The following is a 23023-nucleotide window of genomic DNA, read 5'->3' on the forward strand; positions in this document are numbered from 1 at the left end:
GTGCCTTTAAGACGGCACGGTGGCCTTACGACAGTGCTGTGAAGTACCGTCAAGTAGGGGTGGACGGTATACGGTATTAATTTGCTCTACGGTATGGATTTTGACTATACCGTGTAACCGGTAGTGCGGCTCTAAAATAGCAATGACATCATGTAACCACAGCGCGACTATTTCAATCGCATTTGCCCCTAAAAATAGATAGAATTAGTCATAGATAATAGATATGTGCAAACTGGAAAAAGTTATTTAGGAGGCTTCGCGCAGTGGGCGTGTCAACACGCAATTGTCATTTCATAATAAACACATATCACCGTGGCGCACAGCAAGTTTCAATTTCAGTTCCTGGCATTTTTAACCAGTGGAGAAAGGTAAGAGATGTCCCTATCGTTTTTCTTATATGAATTATTCTACGTTAATAAAACATACCTCTGGTGATCAACTACAGTTTGCTGTAAACATTATGATATGCGTGTAGTGTTATGATAACGAGAGGACGGGAGGACGGCTGCAGCAGTGGATTTGCGAATAGCATGCAGCTGCAGAGCCGCAGAGCCAGCGGCGCTTTCAGGTCTCACAGGCCCGCTCAACAGCGCCCCCCCACCCAACGGCTGAAAGCTGTGACCAGACCTGAAAGCGCCGCTGGCTCTGCGGCTCTGCAGCTACATATGCTTCTAGCAAAATCCAGCATCCAGCCCGCTGTTTGCAATGGGAGCAGCACGGACTCGGGACTTATTTTATTTGGAATATAATGACTTTATACGCAAAAGTAACCTAGTTTTAAGTTAAAATATTATAAATCTACATGCCTTGAGGATGTCATTCTTTATATAGCCTGCCTATCAGGAAAAAAAAATTATTCTAACGGAAACACTGATACCGTGATATATACCGTTACCGTCTATGCTTCAAATTATACCGTGATATACATTTTAGACCATACCGTCCACCCCTACCGTCAAGTGTTGTGGAAACGTCAGTTGGGTTGGTGTGCTGTTGTGCACAGCTAGCCCCTTTCGTGACTGCGATGTGCAAGCCAGGGGCTTTTGAGCATGAAATAAAATGTCTAACCTTACGTCGTAGTCCGGTGCGTTTTTGGAAACATTATAGACTATAGTCATAACAGATACACCTAGCTAACATGGGGCTGGCTGCTTTGAGCACACGCGCACACGGAGCTAACCGCTAACGTTAGCTAGCAAGCAGCTATAGCTAAAACGCTAACTAGAAGCTAACCACTGTATACAGTTCCAATAGACTTAACATACACCTCTGTGATTTAAATGTGTCCTTGCCTTAGACTCGAGGGTTGTACTAGGGTTGGATGCAGACATGCAGTTCCCCGTTGGTCAGTCTGTCTGTTTTCCATCTTCTGCTGTTAACGTTATCTGTTTGCGAGTGCTTCCTTGACTGATGGCTAGTACCGCGGGACTTTTATTCAACATTCTATATTTCCGCGGGTTGGCGAGTACTGCAGGACGTTTTATTAAACATTATATATGTCCGCGGGTTGGCCAGTACTGCAGGAACTTTTATTAAACATTCTATGTCGCCGTGGCCCATTTAATACTAGGGCTGTCTTAAATACTTCGAAGCTTCGAAGCTTCGTTCGATGGCACAAGCTTCCAACATTTAAAAAGAAATCGAAGTTTAAAAAAAAAATATTAATATTTTTTTCAAAAGATTTTTTTTTTTATACTTCAGTGTGTGTGTGTGTGTGCATGGGGCCATTGGGTGGGGCCGGGGGACAAATACACTGGAGGAAAGTAACCCAGCTCAGCACTGCCCAAATTATATCATCACTATTGCCTGTTTGAAGGATATCATCCTCAAACACATATACACCACCTACACGCCTATTCTCAGTCCTTGCCCCACAATGGTGGAATGAACTACCCACCCCAGTTGGGACAGCCGAATCCCGTCCAATCTTTCGCCGTCTAGGCGTCTACTAAAGACGCACTTCTTCAACCATTATCTGAAATTAAATAAAAAAAATCTAACCCTAACTAACCTTACTGTCATGCACTTGTCCTAATAAACTAACCTACACTGTAACACGCAACACTTTGATGAATATTGTTACTCAGCTGATAGAGTTGTATCCTTCCTGATGACCTGTCGTACAGAACTTATAAGTCGCTTTGGATAAAAGCGTCAGCTAAATGACTAAATGTAAATGTGAATGTAAATGCTAAAAGATACTGGGATGAATAAACAAAATGGGAAATAAAATGTAGAAATGCATGCAATACATAAATAAATATGAATATCCATATATGAAATAGAACATTTAGATAAGGTGCTACTGAGATGTTTTGGTGAGTTCTTTGTTTTTTTGTGGAAGTAGCCCTTCTTAAAAATGCATGAACATTCACTGATAATTGGTGGAGTCTACAAGGTCTACATTGCCGGACCATGTAGACTGACATAATTCTGTGCATAGTTTAGTCTACACAGGCCATATTTCAAATAATCAAAATCTTACTTCATTCATCTTTAACATTCTTGATTTGGGGGATTGGTAGTTCCCATGAAATCTGAAGTTGTTCAAACGACAACAGCGATCCACCTTGAATTAAATCACACAGTTGGCTGTGTCACAGTCACGAAAGGGGCTACTTAATTCATTAATCCAATCCACTTTATTTATGGAGCACATTTAAAAACAACAAAGTTTACCAAAGTGCTGTACAAGTCCCACAACATAAGATAAAAAAAAAATAAAAAATTAATTCGAAGCTTCGAATTGAAATCGAAGCTCGGCCCCGAAGCTTCGATTGCCAAAAAAAATTCGAAGGTCAGCCCTACTTAATACCGTCACTCTTTTCTTTTTCTTTTTGTCACACGGGCCATTACATCGCACCAGTGCTACTGAAGTCAATCCATTCATCGCACAGACTGACGTCAGTGTAGCACGTGCAACATATATATCGCACTGTACAGCCCTGAAGTAAACTAAATAGTTCACTGAGGCGTTGTCTTAACGTTATCTTGCCGGCTAGCAGTAGCTACAGATGGCTCCTGATATCAATGTCTTATAACATTGATTCGATGCGTATTCGAGCCCCTGGCTTCCATCGCATGAGGGCATGCTGAATGTAGAGTATAGGGTCCAGCTGCAGCGCCGGATAATCCTTGCTGGAGCTGGAGGCTACTTTAGTATAGGGTCCAGCTGCAGCGCCGGAGAATCCTTGCTGGAGCTGGAGGCTACTCGAGTATACACACAGACAGTGGAGCTGTTTGCAGATAGCGAGCATTTAGACTTGTTGCGTGGTGGCGATGTCTCGCAGATAATACAACTACAAGTATGATTATATAATATATATATTTTATTAAATTTCTTTTTAATTTGGCTGGTAAGAAATATGCTTGGCGGGTAGATTTTTCCCATCTACCCGCCACTGGCCGGTGAGTCAAAAAGTTTATTTCGTGCCCTGGATATAAACCTGTATATTGTATTAAATAATATGCACACCGAGCGCTAGACGTCACCAAAATGCCGGTGGGAAAATTGTCCTCAAGAGGGCCACATGTCGATATACATGTCATACATATAAGATCAGATTTTTTTTCTATAAAAAAACACCATTTAAAAGTGAATTGTATCCTTTTAAATGCCCTTTTTAAAATGAAAAATAGTGCTTAGAAAAGTACTTGAAAGTCCTTGCAATATCTGGGAACCCTGGGGGGGGGGGGTCAGGAGGATGAATTATGTTTTCTTTCCACTGAGTGCACCTTTCTGATACAAATGTGATGTTGTCTTTTTCTGAAAGAACATCATGTCTTTCTTGTGCACTGCGTGATTGAGCACTTAGTCCGCTCCACTGCTAGCTTGTCAGACCTATACCTCTTTACCCTGTGCTGCCAACCCAGGTTTAAAATGTTAGAACTCATCATAATCCGTTTTCCTCAGACATTCTTGAGCTGACTTTTTCCCAGTGTGATTGTTTTTCCACTGCAGATGTAGGAGGAATTAATCAAATGGGTCTCCCGCTCCTATGCAAGGAAACTATAAAAGAAGGAGGGGTCTCATCATGTCAGAATACCAGCGCTCTATGCTCTGCTTGGTGGTGCCAGTTATATTGAAGCCTGTATGGAAATTCTAAATATTATTTTTATTTATTTAACCAGGCAGAACAAATTAAGAACAAATTCTTATTTACAATGATGGCCTCTCGAAGGGTAACGGGAAAAAATGACTAAAATAGAAAATACACAGATGATACATACAGACACCAAGGTAAGATAAATAATTAAAACATCAAACCAATATAGCAAACGTTAGCTAGTTAACAACAAATTGCACATGATTCTGACATCCAAGGTAATAATGACGAGGAGATGGCTGATCCCATTCAACTCGATGTCTGCCTAACTGAAAGTTTCCACTCTTGGCACAAATGTGCTACACAGTGGTGACCTGATGACCCTTCCTTCTTTTATAGTTTCCATGTATCACATGTGACGGTAAACAATTTCTCACTCATATTTCCAGCTATATATATATATATATATTAGGGCTGTCAGTTTATTGCGTTAATTAGATTAATTAATTACACAGCAAATTATCGTGTTATTAAAATTAACTCAAATTAATTACAACAAAAAATAAAAAAATTAAAATTATATAACTTTTTAATCTCATTCATTCCATAAGAACGTAGAATACACATTTACAGACTTTTTTTTATATGGTCCATTTGCATGTTCTTGGTATCTGATTCTAGGGACATCTATGGATCTCAGGGAATGTATTCCCAGTGTCAGAAATACTGTGTCTGTTACTACTAGGCTTGAGTAAATTGTAATGAACCAAATGAGAATATCAATACAATTTTTTTTATCTTTGACTGTGAATAACACTATGCTCAAATTGACCAGACCTGAAAAATCTAAGCAAATTAATAGATGGAAGATAATTAAACAGAAGGTTTTGTAGATACAGTACTGAATTCTGCCATCCGGACACATGCAATTTGAAATATTATATGATTATAGAATATCAGGCATAAAATGGTTATGCGATAAAAATGCGATTAATTAGATTAATTCATTACAAATCCTGTAATTAATTAGATACATTTTTTTAATCGCCTGACAGCACTAATATATATATATATATATATATAGAGATAGATATAATTATTATTTTTGTAAGTGAAGATTGGTGAAAGTTAGGTTTGCACTTTGCACTTCAATTCCAATAGGGAAATTCATCTTTGTTTGATTTTCTTTTTGTGTCAAATAAAAACAAGGTTATTTGAATGATTTCCTTGGCGTTTAAATTTGTTTTAATTAAAGTCGTAAATCGGATAAAAAAATAAATCTGAGATCTGGCTTAGACTAGCTACAGTACAGCACCACCCAAAAGACAGTCCCTGGCACAAGCAAGGAGCTAGACCAAAGACCACCGTCAAGGATAAAAGGAGAAATAAACGAACCAGGAACACGACTATTACCTCGCCCCCGGTACCGCCAGGAAATAGTTTCAACCTACTCTCGGAAACACGCATATCAACACCAAAAGCAAAGAGACATAGAAGCGTGGCTAACGACGCTAGCGAAGCAAACAACGAGCGGAACGGAGCTCACGCTAACGACGCTAATAGCAGGAATACCGGAGCTCACGCTAACACTAGCGAAGCAAACAGTTTGCATGCCGGAGCTCACGCTAATGCTAGCGAAGCTAACAGCCGGCACATCGGAGCACACGCTAACGACGAGACGACGAGGAAAACAGAGCCACGAGCGACACGGCTAGCAAACACGACCCAGACCGAGCTAACGGCTAACAGCAAAGAGACTACCATGCACAGAGGAGAACGTCGCGGTAGCCAACGCCGAAGGTACGGGACCAGCGTTAACATGCCGGCTATTGAGAAGGCTAACGAGGCTTCACCAAGGCCACAGGACTGTGGTAAGAACCGGCAGACTAGGCCTAGCCCAAAAACAAACGGCCCCAAAACTGTTGGAAAGAAAAATGCTAACCTCACACAGAAAATAGACTGCATACTGATTGCAGATTCCACAACAAGGTATGTGGAGATGGCAAACACAGAAAATATCTGTCTAGACAATACATCTGTGAAAGAGCTGGCCAAAATACTTCCAACACTAATCAGACCGGGCATAACAAAAATTGTCATTCACTCTGGATCGTTTGACATCCTGCGAAAGAAGACTGGCACAGAGACTTTGAAAGACGATTTCACACGTTTAATGAACACACTAGACAAATCAGTCTGTGTACATAGACACTGATGTGTCCATCAGTGGACCAATTGCATGCTTTCGCAGAGGACAAGAAGCCTTCAGTCGACTCCTACATTTTAATTCATGGTTAGGGTCTGCATGTCTTGTACACGGCCTGAAATTCATTGACAACGTCAATGCTTTCTGGAATAACCCAGAACGTTTTCAAAGAAATGGCTTCTTCCCAAATCGCTTAGGTTCAAGGCTCCTAGCAGCAAACATGCGTCATGCCTTAATGGCCTCCAAGAATATCAAACTCATACCAGCACGAGAGATAATCACGAAGGACACAATCTCACCACGAGGTGCAGCAGCAGCACAAGGCGTCCCCACCCCCCCCCCCCCCCCCCCATATCACACAAGGCCATCTCGTCTGATCAAATGTCCCCGAAAACACAGCACAGTCAGTACGGTGCACGGTGCAGTATAGCACAATTGCCATGCCATCTCTCAAAACATACCGGTAATCATAACCAGCCAATGGCATGGTGAAAAATATACGCCATCAATGTGTTTACCTGCTATTAACCTCAGGGCCATCAAGGTCAAGCCAAAGCAGACCTCCTCTAAAGAAGTCCAACAAATAAAATTAGCTTTCCTAAATGTCAGATCACTGAATAATAAAACATTCTTAGTAAATGATCTGATTAAAGAAAATAACTTAGATTGCATCTGCCTAGTAGAGACATGGCTAAATAATGACACAGCTACATCAATAATGATAGAAGCTTGTCCACCAGACTATAACTTTTTTCAAATACCCAGAAAAAATAAAAGGGCGGAGGAGTTGCAGCAATCTTCTCCTCAAAACTCTTGTTTAGAATCACAGAACTAGGCGAGTTCATGTCAATGGAATATCTTGCCATTGAACTCAAAACAGAATCAACTATTATTGTCACAATATACCGCCCGCCTAGACACTCACCAATATTTATACAGGAGCTCTCTGAACTGATCTCACTATGTGTTACCGGATATGATAAGGTGATCCTAAATAGAGACTTGAACATCCATTTTAATAAGAAAACAGACTCCAAAACTATAGAACTAAAAAATCTACTGGATAGCTTTGACCTAATACAGCATATAACAAATGCAACTCACAGGCTTGGGAATACACTAGACTTAGTTATAACAACAACTGGGCTAAGCATAACAAATATCTCAATAACTGAATTACCTCTCTCCGACCATCACTGTATATTTTTTGATACTCAAATAACCCTTACTAAAACAAAAAAAGAAATCATAGTTAAAAAGAGGCTCCTAAACGACGAGGCTGAATCAAAGTTCATTGATCTTATCAGACTACATGAACCACACAATCATGACAGCTCTCTAAATGAAATGGTAGAAAATCTCAATGATGCAATGTCATCTATATTAAATTCTGTCGCCCCATTAAAAACGAAAAAGAAGAAAACTAGAGCCTCGCCCTGGTTGAACTATAATACGGTCAACGAAGAAAAAAGGAAATGTCGTGCAGCGGAGCGAAAATGGAGAAAAACAAAAACCACCATATGCTGTGATATATACAAAGATGCTTTAACTGCTTATAATAAAACCATCCGCTTAGCAAGGAAAGATTACTTCTCTAAAATCATTACAGAAAATGCTGGAAACTCCAGAATCCTTTTTTCCACTATTAATGTACTACTCAACACTGCCCCTACACCTCCTCAGTCATCAACGGTTAAGTGTGAAGAACTTGCACTATTCTTTAACAACAAAATAACCTTGATCAGGGCCAGCATTACTCATGATGGAAATAAAGCTGATTGCGGCAAACCGCGCAATGTAACCATGAGAAGTTTCACATGCATCACATTAGATGTACTCTGCAAAACTGTCTCAGAATGTAACTCCTCCACCTCAGACATTGACCCTATACCTACAGCTTTCTTCAAACGGGTGTTTAATAGTGTTTCAAGCCCTGTGCTAGATATCATAAACACTTCCCTTAGGACTGGTATTTTCCCAGATGCCTTTAAAACAGCAGTTGTAAAGCCATTACTAAAAAAACCTAACTTGGATAGTAATGAAATGGCAAATTATCGTCCAATATCCAACCTACCATTCATTAGTAAAGTACTTGAAAAGATAGTTTCAGTTCAAATAAATTCCTTTCTTGAAGAAAACAACATCTTAGAAGAATTTCAGTCAGGATTCAGAAAATATCATAGCACTGAAACTGCCCTCACCAAAATAATCAGTGACCTCAGACTAAACTCTGACGAGAATAAGATCTCCATATCCTGTTAGATCTCAGTGCAGCATTTGATACAATCGATCACGATATTCTAATCGATCGTCTTGAAAACCATGTCGGTTTCTCAGAACATGTGCTGGGCTGGTTTAAAACATACATCAGAGGGAGGAAATTCTATGTTAAACTAGGAGATCACATGTCTGATATATACGACAACAACTATGGAGTTGCACAAGGGAGTTGCTTAGGTCCTTTACTTTATCTGCTGAACCAAATGATACAGCGATTAGCTCCATTACAGACTGCTTACTGGCAATAAATAAATGGATGAGTAAGAACTTCCTGAAACTAAACGAGAACAAAACTGAAATTCTAATTATCGGCTCCAAAACTAAAAAAGAAACATTAATAAAGAACCTGGGGGGACTAACCCCTTGGATCAAATGTGAGGTCACTAGTCTTGGGGTTATCATAGATTCAGAACTGAACTTCAATTCTCATTTTAGCAAAGTGACGAAAACATCGTTCTTCCATCTCAGAAATATAGCAAAAGTACGACCATTTATTAATCAGAACGATGCTGAGAAGCTAATTCATGCATTCATATCTAGCCGGTTAGACTACTGTAATGCACTTTTCACAGGTCTCCCTAAGAAAACCACAGAGAGGCTTCAGCTAATCCAAAACTCTGCAGCCCGACTGCTAACTAGAACCAAAAGGAGAGAGCACATTAGTCCAGTCTTAGCTGCTTTACACTGGCTTCCTGTAACATTTAGAATTGACTTTAAGGTCCTTCTCCTTACATACAAAGCTCTAAATGGACAGGGACCTAGCTACATCGCCAACACTCTAATAAATTACACACCAGCAAGAACACTGCGATCATCAGCTGCTGGACTACTAGAGGCTCCCAGAAGCAGTCAAAAGAGGATCGGTAATGCAGCCTTTATCAACTATGCCCCAAAACTATGGAACAAACTACCCCAAAACATCAGGGAAGCCAACTCGCTAGACATCTTTAAAAGACAGCTTAAAACCTATCTCTTTGCTCAGGCATTTCACTGATAGATATCTGCTACCACCTAGTGGCAAGAGGAAACATCAGGGATATCCTGACACAACTTGTATTTACCTGCACTATTCTTACCCTGCCTACTCTTATACACTGCCTATCAAATTCATGTGTCGGTTATTGCACTTTTTACTTCTTACTGATGACTATTTTTAAACTGAATCATTTTAAACTATTTTTATTATTTGCTAGATCCAAATGTGAAACACTGTGATTATGATTATTTGTATTACTGAATAGAGAGCCTATTAGGATGCTAGATCCTAATGTGAAACACTGTGATTTGCCATACCTTGCTCATGCCTGTATTTTTTATGTCCGTTCTATTTTATAATTTTTTGACTATTTTTAAACTGAATCATTTTAAACTATTTTTACTATTTGTGTTACTGAAAACTGTAAGCGGAGAGCCTATTGGGATGCTAGATCCTAATGTGAAACACTGTGATTTGCCATACCTTGCTACCTGTCTATCTTTTTATGCCCGCTTATGCCTGTATTTTTTACTGTTGTGAAGCACTTTGAACTGCAACCTCTGTATGAAAAGTGCTATACAAATAAAGTTATTATTATTATAAAATTTTTAGGCCATATCACCCAGCCCTAATTACATCACTGGCGCTTGAAATGTGTGAACTTAGTGAAAAAACATGGTAACACATCCAGTCTCTCTTTCTTCATCTTTCTTTTCTGTTCTCCCAGCTGTTAACAGACTGTTATGCTAGCTAGCGGAGCTGTACCCAGCATGCCGTTAGCAGTTAATAGGGCCCCATCTCAATTCCCTACACAGTGTAGGTGCTAGTGTTGTTACGATACTGTAATTTCGAACTTCGATACGATACCTTGAAAAGTATCGATATTCGATACCATTTTCGATACCACGGGGAAAAAGGTTCAATCTTAAAATGTAAAAAAATTATTATAATAATAATAATTTCTTTAAAAATAAATAAATACAAATTTGCTTTTGTTGCTGGTTGGTTCTCCTCTAATGAATAATTAAATATCAATATTTCGGGAAATGAGTATTGAAACCGTTTTAAATATTCAGAATCGATATGTATAGATTTTTCGATATTTTTGACGACACTAGTAGGTGCCGGTAAAAACAAGGGTTTTGAGACAAAATGATATTCGCATAAAGGATTAGATTAAATTTGTTATATAATTTAATGACCAATCCCTAATGGGGAGAGCAAAAGATATGTCTGACAACTGCTACGCGCAGCTCTTTCGTTTGCGTGCAGCAGAGTTCTGGAACGGTATGCATGCATGGTCGTATATACGGTTCAGTAACCGTACGTTGTGTTTTCACTCTCATAATAACGAGACGTTTCTCCTCTCTCCTTCAAGCGATCTACAATTATGAGCCCAGAGGAGAGCCGGAGCTGTGTCTACAGGTGGGGGACACGCTGCACATACTGGAGACATTTGAAGGTGAGTGAGCCGACGGGCCCCGACACGTCCCCCCCCCCCTAGCCCCCCTCCTCCTCCTCCTCCTCTTCCTCCTCCTCCTCCTCCTCCTCCTCCTCCTCGCAGGCTGAAACCTGAGAGACCGCGGTGATAACACTGAACCAGGCCAGGGCTCTGCAGCGATCAATACGCTGTTGTTACGCGTCATGTCCGAGGAATCCGTATCACCACCGCAGAGCCAAGCGCTCCTTTCTTTATCCCATGTACCTCTCTCTCTTATCGTATGTATCTCTCTCTCTTATCCATCTCTGATCTCCTATAGGCTGGTACAGAGGCTACACACTGCGGGACAAATCACAAAAGGTGCCGGCATCGATATATAATACATATATAATTGCATTATTATATCCAAACATATATAGTTCATTAATTATTTCGACATCACGAGTGAATGCCTTTCACTCCTCAATGCCTTGCTCCTCCTCTCTTCCCAGGGCATCTTCCCGGCGTCCTACGTCCACCTGAAGGAGGCCACTGTCGAGGGAACAGGGTAAATAGCGGAACACGCCGATAATGACAATCCTCCTTCGGCTCACTGCCACAGCAGCCACACCCCCTGTAGTCATTTGTCAACCATACAACACGCCACTGCACCTGTAATACCAATCAAGAGAGGCTTCAGTGACGCTTTTGTTGGCTTTCGTACAGAAATAATCAACCGTTTTGTCACGCATGGAAGTGCACTCGAGGCTCCCTACTAAAATTAAATGACATGATATTTTTTAAGTGATGGCACACCACACTCTCCCCATATCTTAATGATTCTCTACTTCTGGTTGGTAGCCAGCAGGAAGTAATTATCCCGGCGGATTTGCCCCTGGTGCAGGAGTTGGGCGCTACTCTCAGAGAATGGGCACAGATATGGCACAAGCTCTATGTGGTATGTTCAGATTTACTTCTTCTCTCCTTTCAGTCTCTCGCCTACCGTCACATGCACCCCTCTCTCTGCTGTTCTCTACCTCGACGTTCACACTGTTGTCAACACCGAGTGCTGTTTCCTGCTGTTTCTCTCTCTGCACGGATGGAGCTGCCCGTTCTCGGGTCATCTTATTTCTTTCAGTCGTTTTCAACTCATGCTGAATGAGTTTCCCCCCCTGAATAAATCACACGCACATCTACCTGCATCACATATTCACAATATGGTTTAGTTATGGTCATATGGTTTAGTCTTTGGTTTAGTTATGGTCTTATGGTTTAGTCTTTGGTTTAGTTATGGTCTTATGGTTTAGTCTTTGGTTTAGTTATGGTCTTATGGTTTAGTCTTTGGTTTAGTTATGGTCTTATGGTTTAGTCTTTGGTTTAGTTATGGTCATATGGTTTAGTCTTTGGTTTAGTTATGGTCTTACGGTTTAGTCTTTGGTTTAGTTATGGTCTTACGGTTTAGTCTTTGGTTTAGTTATGGTCTTACGGTTTAGTCTTTGGTTTAGTTATGGTCTTATGGTTTAGTCCTTGGTTTAGTTATGGTCATACGGTTTAGTCTTTGGTTTAGTTATGGTCTTATGGTTTAATCTTTGGTTTAGTTTTGGTCTTATGGTTTAGTCTTTGGTTTAGTTATGGTCTTATGGTTTAGTCTTTGGTTTAGTTATGGTCATATGGTTTAGTCTTTGGTTTATTTATGGTCTTACGGTTTAGTCTTTGGTTTAGTTATGGTCTTATGGTTTAGTCTTTGGTTTAGTTATGGTCTTACGGTTTAGTCTTTGGTTTAGTTATGGTCTTACGGTTTAGTCTTTGGTTTAGTTATGGTCTTATGGTTTAGTCCTTGGTTTAGTTATGGATTTATGGTTTAATCTTTGGTTTAGTTATGAACTTATGGTTTAGTCTTTGGTTTAGTTATGGTCTTCTGGTTTAGTCCTTGGTTTAGTTATGGTCTTATGGTTTAATCTTTGGTTTAGTTATGGTCATATGGTTTAATCTTTGGTTTAGTTATGGTCATATGGTTTAATCTTTGGTTTAGTTGTGGTCTTACGGTTTAGTCTTTGGTTTAGTTATGGTCTTATGGTTTAGTCCTTGGTTTAGTTATGGTCTTATGGTTTAATCTTTGGTTTAGTTATGGTCTTATGGTTTAATCTTTGTTTAGTTATGGTCTTATGGTTTAGTCCTTGGTTTAGTTATGGTCTTATGGTTTAATCTTTGGTTTAGTTATGGTCTTATGGTTTAATCTTTGGTTTAGTTATGGTCTTATGGTTTAATCTTTGGTTTAGTTATGGTCTTATGGTTTAGTCCTTGGTTTAGTTATGAACTTATGGTTTAATCTTTGGTTTAGTTATGGTCATATGGTTTAATCTTTGGTTTAGTTGTGGTCTTTCTTACGGTTTAGTCTTTGGTTTAGTTATGGTCTTATGGTTTAGTCCTTGGTTTAGTTATGGTCTTATGGTTTAATCTTTGGTTTAGTTATGGTCTTATGGTTTAATCTTTGGTTTAGTTATGGTCTTATGGTTTAATCTTTGGTTTAGTTATGGTCATATGTTTTAGTCTTTGGTTTAGTTATGGTCATATGTTTTAGTCTTTGGTTTAGTTATGGTCATATGGTTTAGTCTTTGGTTTAGTTATGGTCTTATGGTTTAATCTTTGGTTTAGTTATGGTCTTATGGTTTAGTCTTTGGTTTAGTTGTGGTCTTCTGGTTTAGTCTTTGGTTTAGTTATGGTCATATGTTTTAGTCCTTGGTTTAGTTATGGTCTTATGGTTTAGTCTTTGGTTTAGTTATGGTCATATGGTTTAGTCTTTGGTTTAGTTATGGTCTTATGGTTTAGTCTTTGGTTTAGTTATGGTCTTATGGTTTAGTCTTTGGTTTAGTTATGGTCATATGGTTTAGTCCTTGGTTTAGTTATGGTCTTATGGTTTAGTCTTTGGTTTAGTTATGGTCATATGGTTTAGTCCTTGGTTTAGTTATGGTCTTATGGTTTAGTCTTTGGTTTAGTTATGGTCTTATGGTTTAGTCTTTGGTTTAGTTATGGTCTTATGGTTTAGTCTTTGGTTTAGTTATGGTCTTATGGTTTAATCTTTGGTTTAGTTATGGTCTTATGGTTTAGTCCTTGGTTTAGTTATGGTCTTATGGTTTAGTCTTTGGTTTAGTTATGGTCTTATGGTTTAGTCCTTGGTTATTAGTTAATCTTCTGATTGATTGCAATTCTCTACCGAAGGACAATAATGTGGGGTTAATTTTACAGACGAGTCAATTACATACCAATCAATTGATTATTCAATTAAATGCATTTAATACATTTGATGACAAACTCCTATGATTGTGTTGCTGATGACGTAATGTACACCTGTTTTGTCGGTCAGACCAACAAGACAACCCTGTTCAGGACTGTCCAGCAGATGGCCTACAGCCTCATCGAGTATCGATCCCAGATAGTGTCGGGAACGCTGCCCAAGGACGACCTCGTAGAACTCAAGAAGAAAGTCACAGCGAAGATTGATTATGGAAACCGGTATGAATCCCAGACCTTTCCGTTATCACACAGAATTGCCTCCTGACATAAACATGCTTGTAAAGTTTTATGCGCCTGAGTCATGGCGCTAAGAGTATGCCCTTGTAAACCCGTCCGAGGGTGATTTTTGATGGTCTGTGTTTCTGCTCAGCATTCTGGGATTGGACCTGGTGGTGCGGGACGAAGCTGGGAACACTCTGGACCCGGACAACACCAGCACCGTCAGTCTGTTCCGGGCCCACGAGATCGCCTCCCGCAGCATCGACGACCGGATCCAGGAGGAGAAGGCATGATTGTGTTCCATTGATGCTATCAATGAATGACATTCTATAATAGGGCAGGGCCAGGGAGACATATATATATATATATAGCCACAGCACGGCTAAACCCTGGCTAGTGGAGACGAGGCATATATATATATATATATATATATATATATATATATATATATATATATATACACACAGTATATATATATGTATCCAGTAGCCAGGGTTTAGCCATGCTGTGGCCTATCTGCTGTGGCCTGTCTAGCCACTTTTCATGACCTGGCCAGACCTGGCCAAAGCCAGCTGGGACTGTTGTATCATCTCGGTTTAGCTTGTGTAGTTGAAAGGTTGCCTAGCAGCCGGAGAGTTTACAAGAAACGCAATGGAGACGCAAACCCAACCACAACATACCAAACCTGACCATGGCTGTAGCCCCAGCCAGGCTGAACGTAGCTAATGGAGACGGGGCATAAGATATTCAGGGGGCGGCTAGGTAGTGTCGCTAAGCACTCGCCTACCACTACCTGGGTTAATTTCCTGGCAGCGGTCAGTCATCTCAGTCATTGGTCAATTGAGTCCTGGTCATTGCAATAGCGACTCCTATTGGCCTGTTCAGCAGGGAGGCGATCTGGGATGAACCTCCATGTGCGTTACAGTATGCACTCCCAGTGCAACTCCTAGCTGTCGGCTAAAAAGAAGCGGCTGGCGACCCCACATGTGTCGGAGGAGGCTACACCCTCCCCAGACCGACAGTAGGGCAGCATGTGGTAGTCTATACCCTCCCCAGACCGACAGTAGGGCAGCATGTGGTAGTCTATACCCTCCCCAGACCAACAGTAGAGCAGCATGTGGTAGGCTACACCCTCCCCAGACCGACAGTAGGGCAGCATGTGGTAGTGTACACCCTCCCCAGACCGACAGTAGGGCAGCATGTGGTAGTCTACACCCTCCCCAGACCGACAGTAGGGCAGCATGTGGTAGTCTACACCCTCCCCAGACTGACAGTAGGGCAGCATGTGGTAGTCTACACCCTCCCCAGACCGACAGTAGGGCAGCATGTGGTAGTCTACACCCTCCCCAGACCGACAGTAGGGCAGCATGTGGTAGTCTACACCCTCCCCAGACTGACAGTAGGGCAGCATGTGGTAGTGTACACCCTCCCCAGACCGACAGTAGGGCAGCATGTGGTAGGCTACACCCTCCCCAGACCGACAGTAGGGCAGCATGTGGTAGTCTACACCCTCCCCAGACCGACAGTAGGGCATCATGTGGTAGTGTACACCCTCCCCAGACCGACAGTACATGTGGTAGGCTACACCCTCCCCAGACCGACAGTAGGGCAGCATGTGGTAGTCTACACCCTCCCCAGACAGACAGTAGGGCAGCATGTGGTAGTCTACATCCTCCCCAGACAGACATTAGGGCAGCATGTGGTAGTCTACACCCTCCCCAGACCGACAGTAGGGCACCATGTGGTAGTCTACACCCTCCCCAGACAGACAGTAGGGCAGCATGTGGTAGTCTACACCCTCCCCAGACCGACAGTAGGGCAGCATGTGGTAGTCTACACCCTCCACAGACCGACAGAAGGGCAGCATGTGGTAGTCTACACCCTCCCCAGACCGCCAGTAGGGCAGCACAACGACCAGGAGGAAATTGGCCTAATGCCAAAATTGGGGGATGGGAGAAAATGTAAAGAGGCAACATATTCACTTTCTTTCCTCAGATGACTTATCTCACAATATCTTCTTAGACATGGAAAATCACATGTTGAGTAATTCAAAAGATGTTCATATTATTCGACTGCAGGGTAATGGGGGGAAGTGTGTAAATAAAGCTGTAATTCCCAGTTAACATTAACACAGAAAATATAGACTGTAAAGTCAGCAGCCTTTGTTTTGTGACTGAAAAGGTACAGGCTGAAGCACAATGCCTGTCCTATATTCTTATCAAACTAAGCTACCCTCCAAAACCAAAATATGATAACAAAACAAAAATCATTCACATTTGTAACCCTCAAAAATAGCTAGACAAACCATTCTTAAATTTATATCAGCAAGTTAACCCCAGTAATAGAAATACATCTCCTTTATGGCGGCCGGGTTGCGCAGTGGGCAAGGCGCTCGCCACCAACGCAGGATATACTGGTATCGAGCACAGCTCTCTGCGTTGCTTCCGGCTTGGCCGGCCATCGTACTAACACAATTGGCAGTGTTAGAGGGTGGGAAAGCCGGTGGGTGGGTCCTGGTCGTTGTAAACAGCGACTCCTACAGTTCGGTTGGGGCGCCTGCTCAGCGAGAAAAGGATCTAAGGGGGGTAGTGTGATCCTTCCACACGTTACACCCTCTCAGTGAGAGTCCGCGCTGCCAGGTGAAAAGAAGTGGTTGATTGGCTACACATGTGTCGGAGGAAGCATGTGATAGCCTCCACTCTCCCAGACCGACTGTAGGGGGTAGGTGCGCAGCGACCAGGAAGGGGATTGGGAATTGGCATAACGACTAACATTGGGATGGGAGAAAAAACAGAGGAAAAAGGAGGAGGAAAAAGATAAAAAATAATTATAATAAAAAATACATCTCCTTTTAATCCCTTTTTAGCTTTTTGAACAGTAAACGTACCGTACATTATTTGCATTACTTTACAATAAACCAAATCATTAAATCTAATCAAATTTGTGCAATCATAGTAATCAGCCTTATTAAGACTACGAATGGCCCACTTTTCCTTTTTTATTTTTTATTTCAACCTTTATTTAAAATCGTACGTTTCTGAGGTTTCCCCTCATTTACAGAAACGTTGATTGTACAAATGTAAACGGTACATAATAAAAGCAATATTCACAGAAAATGAAACACAACAAATAAATAATAAATAATCTAAAACAGTTTAAAGGTAGTCACAATGGTCTGAAATCATACGTTTAAACAGACCAAGAGAAGGGAGAACCTCCAACTTCAGAGAGAGTTGGAGGACATTCCAAGAGTTAGAGGAATCAAAGGAAAAAGCTGACGTCCCTAGATCAGAACAAACTCCTAAGAACCACCCAGTCATTTGATCGAGTTGAATAGGTTCCAATATTCAGTGAAGAGATATAAACAGGTTGTTTACCGATAAGGGCTTTAAAAATAAATAAATACCAGTGTTTGTTATTCAGGACACATCATACAGGACACAATGGTGAGTATCATATCTGTCAGTTTTGCAGTAAGACTATTGGATTTACAGTATTTTTAAATGTCGACCCCCATACTTCCACACAGTATGATATGTAAGGGAGTACAAGTGAGCAGTAAAATATATGCAAGGCCCTATAGTTTAATATGTCCTTAGATTTAAGGACTTGACTTTGACATTTTTCCTTTCGATATTGCCCAGCCCTATTCTACGGCATAACATCGGCCGGCCGGGTTCGATCCCCCTCTTCATGCTTAAACCCGTCCTTCGGATGAAATGCTAAACAGAGGTCCTGACTGAATCTCGGCCGTTAAAGAACCCAGGACACCTATAGTAAAGAGTAGGGGGTTCCCCGACGTTCCTGGCCAAATTCCCAATCAGGTCTCTGACATCAAGGCCACCTAATCATCCCTTCCCCTTAATTGGCTGATATTAATCCCCGTCTCCTGAGCCGTTCAGCCATTGTGTAGTGTGATGTGTGCCGGGTGCCAGTGTATGGCAGCCATTGAGCCTGCATATCCCAAGGTTGGGTGCTACCAGTGGTGAAGGAGGCAATTTCCACCCTACATTGTGGGGAGCGCTTTGAGTGTCTAGAAAAGCGCTATATAAATGTAATGAATTATATATAAAATTATAAAAATGTTCTCCTTTTTCTATTTTTCTTCCATCCCAATTTCGCGGTGCCAATTCTCCCCTCCCCTGTCTTGAACGTTGCTCGCATATGCCCCCCACTGGCCGGTTGTAGGGAGGATAGAAGCTTTGCATCACGTGTCCCCTCCGATACACGAGGAGGCAGCCTGTCACATCTTTTCACCTGCCAGCACGGACTCTCATTTGGCGAGGTGTAACGTGTGGGAGGCTCACACTACCCCCGCCATTCCCTGTCTCTGCTGTGCAGGCGTCCCCCAACCGACCTGTAGGAGTCGCTGTCCACAACGTCCAGATTACCACCCATCGACTTCCACCCGCTAACTCTGCCAATTGAGTTAGTATGACGGCCGGCCCAAGCCGGAGGCAACGGCGACAGCCGGATTCAAACCCGGTGTCTCTTGCGTTGGTGACGAGCGCAATGTCCGCTGGGCCACCTAGCCGCCTTGTAATGTATTATTATTATTATTATTATTATTATTATTATTATTATTATTATTATTATTATTATTATTATTATTAAATACACCGTATGTCCTCTTGTGTTCTGTAGACGCGGTTACAGAACCTGGAAATGAGACGCCAGTCGCTGTTTAGCACGGTCCACACCTACAGCCTCCTCATGAACCTGAAGAACTTTGTATGCAACATCGGAGAGGATGCAGAGCTGCTCATGTCTCTGTACGACCCCGACCAGTCCGAGTTCATCAGGTCAGCCTCTCATTCTCCTCAATGATCCACCATCAAACCCAATGCTAATGAGTTTTCTATCATTCATTCCACACATCTGCATTGTTGCTACGTGGTAATTCTACGTAGAATAATGCATGATTTTCAGCATTTTTGGTATTTCTTCTTCTATCTTATCTTACCTTACCTTACCTTACCTCGTCTTATCTAGTGACCCGGGCTTGTATTTGTTTCAACTGTAGCGGGTACCAGGCTTTTATTAGGAGGAGGCATGTATAAGAGAGAGGCCTATATTTCAAATTTTCAAACGGATCATAATGAATAAATCAACATTTTGTGTCAGTTTGAACCCAGTAAAATGTACTGGGTTCATTTATTGAAACCAAGTACTGTATGAAATAGTAAACAGTGCAATTACAGGTGGTCACTGGTCATTTCAACGTTTTCAAAGTGAAATCAAGTAACTTTACCTTAGCAGCTCCGGGCACAGTAGGTAGCAACGTTAGCTCTCATAACGTTAGCCAGTTAGCAGCTCCGGGTACAGTAGGTAGCAACGTTAGCTCTCATAACGTTAGCCAGTTAGCAGCTCCGGGAACAGTAGGTAGCAACGTTAGCTCTCATAACGTTAGCCAGTTAGCAGCTCTGGGAACAGTAGGTAGCAACGTTAGCTCTCATAACGTTAGCCAGTTAGCAGCTCCGGGAACAGTAGGTAGCATCGTTAGCTCTCATAACGTTAGCCAGTTAGCAGCTCCGGGAACAGTAGGTAGCAACGTTAGCTCTCATAACGTTAGCCAGTTAGCAGCTCCGGGAACAGTAGGTAGCATCGTTAGCTCTCATAATGTTTCCACTCGGAAAGTAGTGTCTCCATCTCCTCGCTCACTTTTTTGTCCCTCCTCCAGTTATGCGTCCCTCAAAACTTCCTCTTTAAACTTAACGTCAAACTTTCGTCTCTGTTTAGTACCGGTAGCCATGCTTGCTCTGTTGTTGTTGTGTTACGTGCTGCGCGCGACCCGTGTTCCATACGGAAGTAAGGAGAGGTTCGCTCACGCGTATATTAGTAACCCGGTTTGTATTAGGAGGTCGGCTTATAATAGCTTAGCTCAACAGCGCACCCGGTCATTAATAGAGAGTCGGTTTTTAATTGAATACAGGTCACTATTAGAGGAATTACGGTGTCTTATCTTATCTTACCTTATACATTTGAATTGACTAAGATAATGTTGTCTCTTCCTGTGTGAGTTTTGGAAGGCACTGGAATTGTACATTTCTAACCTGTGTGAGTTTTGGAAGGCACTGGAATTGTACATTTCTAACCTATGTGAGTTTTGGAAGGCACTGGAATTGTACATTTCTAACCGTGCCTGTGATGGAAATCCCCACAGTGAGAACTTCCTGGTGCGCTGGGACAGCATGGGCATGCCAAAGGAAATAGAGAAGCTCAACAACCTGCCAGCGCTGTTCACGGTAACTAAAGCCGCACCCCGGTGACTGTAATCCTCCTGCCTCTTCTGGTGCGATGTCGTCCCAATACACTCAGGGCGTGGTTTGCTGCTTGATTGTGCTGTGATTGATCGCTTCACTCAATGGCCCACATTTCTCACACAACAAATGTGTGTATATATATATATATATATATATATATATATATATATATATATATATATATTTATAAATATACATTAATTCATTGCATTAATGGTGCTTTCAAGTACTTCATATAAACTGGTCAATGGATAAATGTGTGTTTACCACCAGGAAGTCATGAGTCCCAAAACATTAGAACTAGAGATGTCTGATATTATCGGCCGATATTGGCATTAAAATGTAATCTTGAAAATCATCGGTATCTGTAAAAAAAAGTGTTTTTAATTTGTTTTACATTTAATTAACCTTTATTTACCCAGGCAAGCAAGTAAGAACAAATTATTATATACGAAAGCAGCCTGACCAAAAAGCAAAAGCCTTTTATTGTCAAAAGTGGGGGGGGACCCCACATATATCGGTATCGGTTGATATCGGAAATTAAGAGTTGGACAATATCGGTATATCGGATATCGGTAAAAAAGCCAATATCGAATATCCCTAGTTAGAACACCACATTCACCACAAGACAAAGGATGATTTTACTTCCTCGGATCTCACAGGTCAAGGGTTTTCCGACCCAATCCAACACCCGAATGCTCTCGCAAACAAACGAGTCGGGTCAGGCGACCTAGTTCGCCGGCTTTAAACACGCAGCACTTGGAACCAGTTGTCACGAGTCATCTCCTCTTGTGATCGTCTCCTCTCCCCAGGACCTGAGCAGCAGCGACCTGATCAGACCTCGTCTGTTCCTGGTCTGTCAGATCATCAGGGTGGGCTGCATGGAGCTCAAGGAAGGGAAGAAGCACACAGGAGGCCTGAGAAGACCGTTCGGCGTGGCCGGTGAGTAGGGTTGGGCATCGTTTGGATTTGAACGATTACGGTTCCGATTCTCCATTTCGATTCCTGTTCTAAACTATTCTCGATTCCGATTCTTTGAGGTGCAGGTCAAAACAGGTCACAGCTTATTTCGCAGGAGATATATATATATATTTTTTAAATCTTACATTTTTTCATACTATTCACATTGTCAGTTGACTTGATACAGTTTAATTTGGTTGCTGTACTGTAACTAGGGTATTAATTAACAAAGTAAAAAGAAAAAAAAAACTGTTAGGAACCGGTTCCTATTAGAACCGGATTTCGGTGCCCAACCCTACCGGTGAGACGGCGGCTCTCTCCGCGTCACATTTGCATGGCCATTAAAGCAATTACAAAACTGAAAGAGAAATGTTCGCCTTGGACGGTTAAATGGAAGGTTAAAATAAAGGTTAGATGACGCGAAGGATGCTACTGTATGTGCAGAATGAAATAAGCACACCTGCTTGTATCCCATGACCTATAAAATATGCCCAACTCCGCCTGCCTTGGAAAGGTCGGTTGGAAATTGGCTTTAATAAACCTTCTTGGCTAGATGATTGGTGAGTTACATGAGCAATTATTTTCCTCTGTTGTCTCGAAAACCAGGCTCGGTAGGAAAGAAGAGACTGTTGTGCTTACGTTATCCTTAGGCAGGAAGGAAAATAGAAAAACATTAAGAGCTGGGTGGATTGCACCGTTCAGAGCCATCAGGAGATCAAGGACACTCCGCTTGTCTCAGTGTTTTGGCTATCTGTGATGCAGCTCACTCGTCAGCTCACTGCAGCCTGGAAACCAGTGAGCAAAGTCAAACAGCTGTTCCTGGTCCTCTCCTGAGAACCTTGTAAAATACAGTGTTAAAAGCTATAGTGAGGAAATTACATTTCTAGGATATGAGAAATAAGCCCTTCCACTTTCGCAGCAGAATTGGCAATAACCATGAGATTGCATTGGAACTGGCTAATTAGCTTAGCGTTGACATCAGCCTGCTGGCATACGCCGATGTTTACAAATGTCTTTTCTCTTTGCAGTGATGGACATAACTGATATCGCCCATGGGAAGACGGATGATGAGGACAAACAGCACTTCATCCCCTTTCAGCAGTGAGTTTTGTGTTTATGCTGTTAACTGGCTCACTCTTGTCTTGTCACACAATACAGCTGAATAGGAATAATGGGATGGAATAAGGATTTGAGCTGGGTGCAGTTGTTTTCTTTTCTCTTTTTTTCAGTCCCCATGAAATGGCTAGCAGAATGCTATTTGATTCCATGTATCTATGTGTTTCCTGTAAATACAGGAAGCTAGGGAGGGACTTTGTGTGGATATCGATTGGCGTTTACAGTAACCAATAGCGCTGAATG

At 41.7% G+C, this 23023-nt stretch overlaps 1 protein-coding gene across 1 annotated transcript in view; it reads left to right on the forward strand.

Annotated features, from left to right (window-relative positions):
• The window catches only part of dock5 (dedicator of cytokinesis 5), a 162683-nt gene that overhangs the window by 50146 nt on the left and 89514 nt on the right, over positions 1 to 23023 (forward strand). The window contains exons 2-11 of the mRNA XM_084323886.1: positions 10887 to 10970; positions 11269 to 11309; positions 11441 to 11496; positions 11790 to 11886; positions 14293 to 14441; positions 14593 to 14728; positions 19086 to 19243; positions 20605 to 20686; positions 21517 to 21646; positions 22693 to 22765. Of these exons, the coding sequence (XP_084180012.1) occupies positions 10887 to 10970; positions 11269 to 11309; positions 11441 to 11496; positions 11790 to 11886; positions 14293 to 14441; positions 14593 to 14728; positions 19086 to 19243; positions 20605 to 20686; positions 21517 to 21646; positions 22693 to 22765 (1006 nt within the window). The remainder of the gene's footprint in view (positions 1 to 10886; positions 10971 to 11268; positions 11310 to 11440; positions 11497 to 11789; positions 11887 to 14292; positions 14442 to 14592; positions 14729 to 19085; positions 19244 to 20604; positions 20687 to 21516; positions 21647 to 22692; positions 22766 to 23023) is intronic.

Source organism: Notolepis coatsorum, assembly GCF_963971535.1.
Source record: "Notolepis coatsorum genome assembly, chromosome: 10".
Lineage (NCBI taxonomy): Eukaryota > Metazoa > Chordata > Actinopteri > Aulopiformes > Paralepididae > Notolepis > Notolepis coatsorum.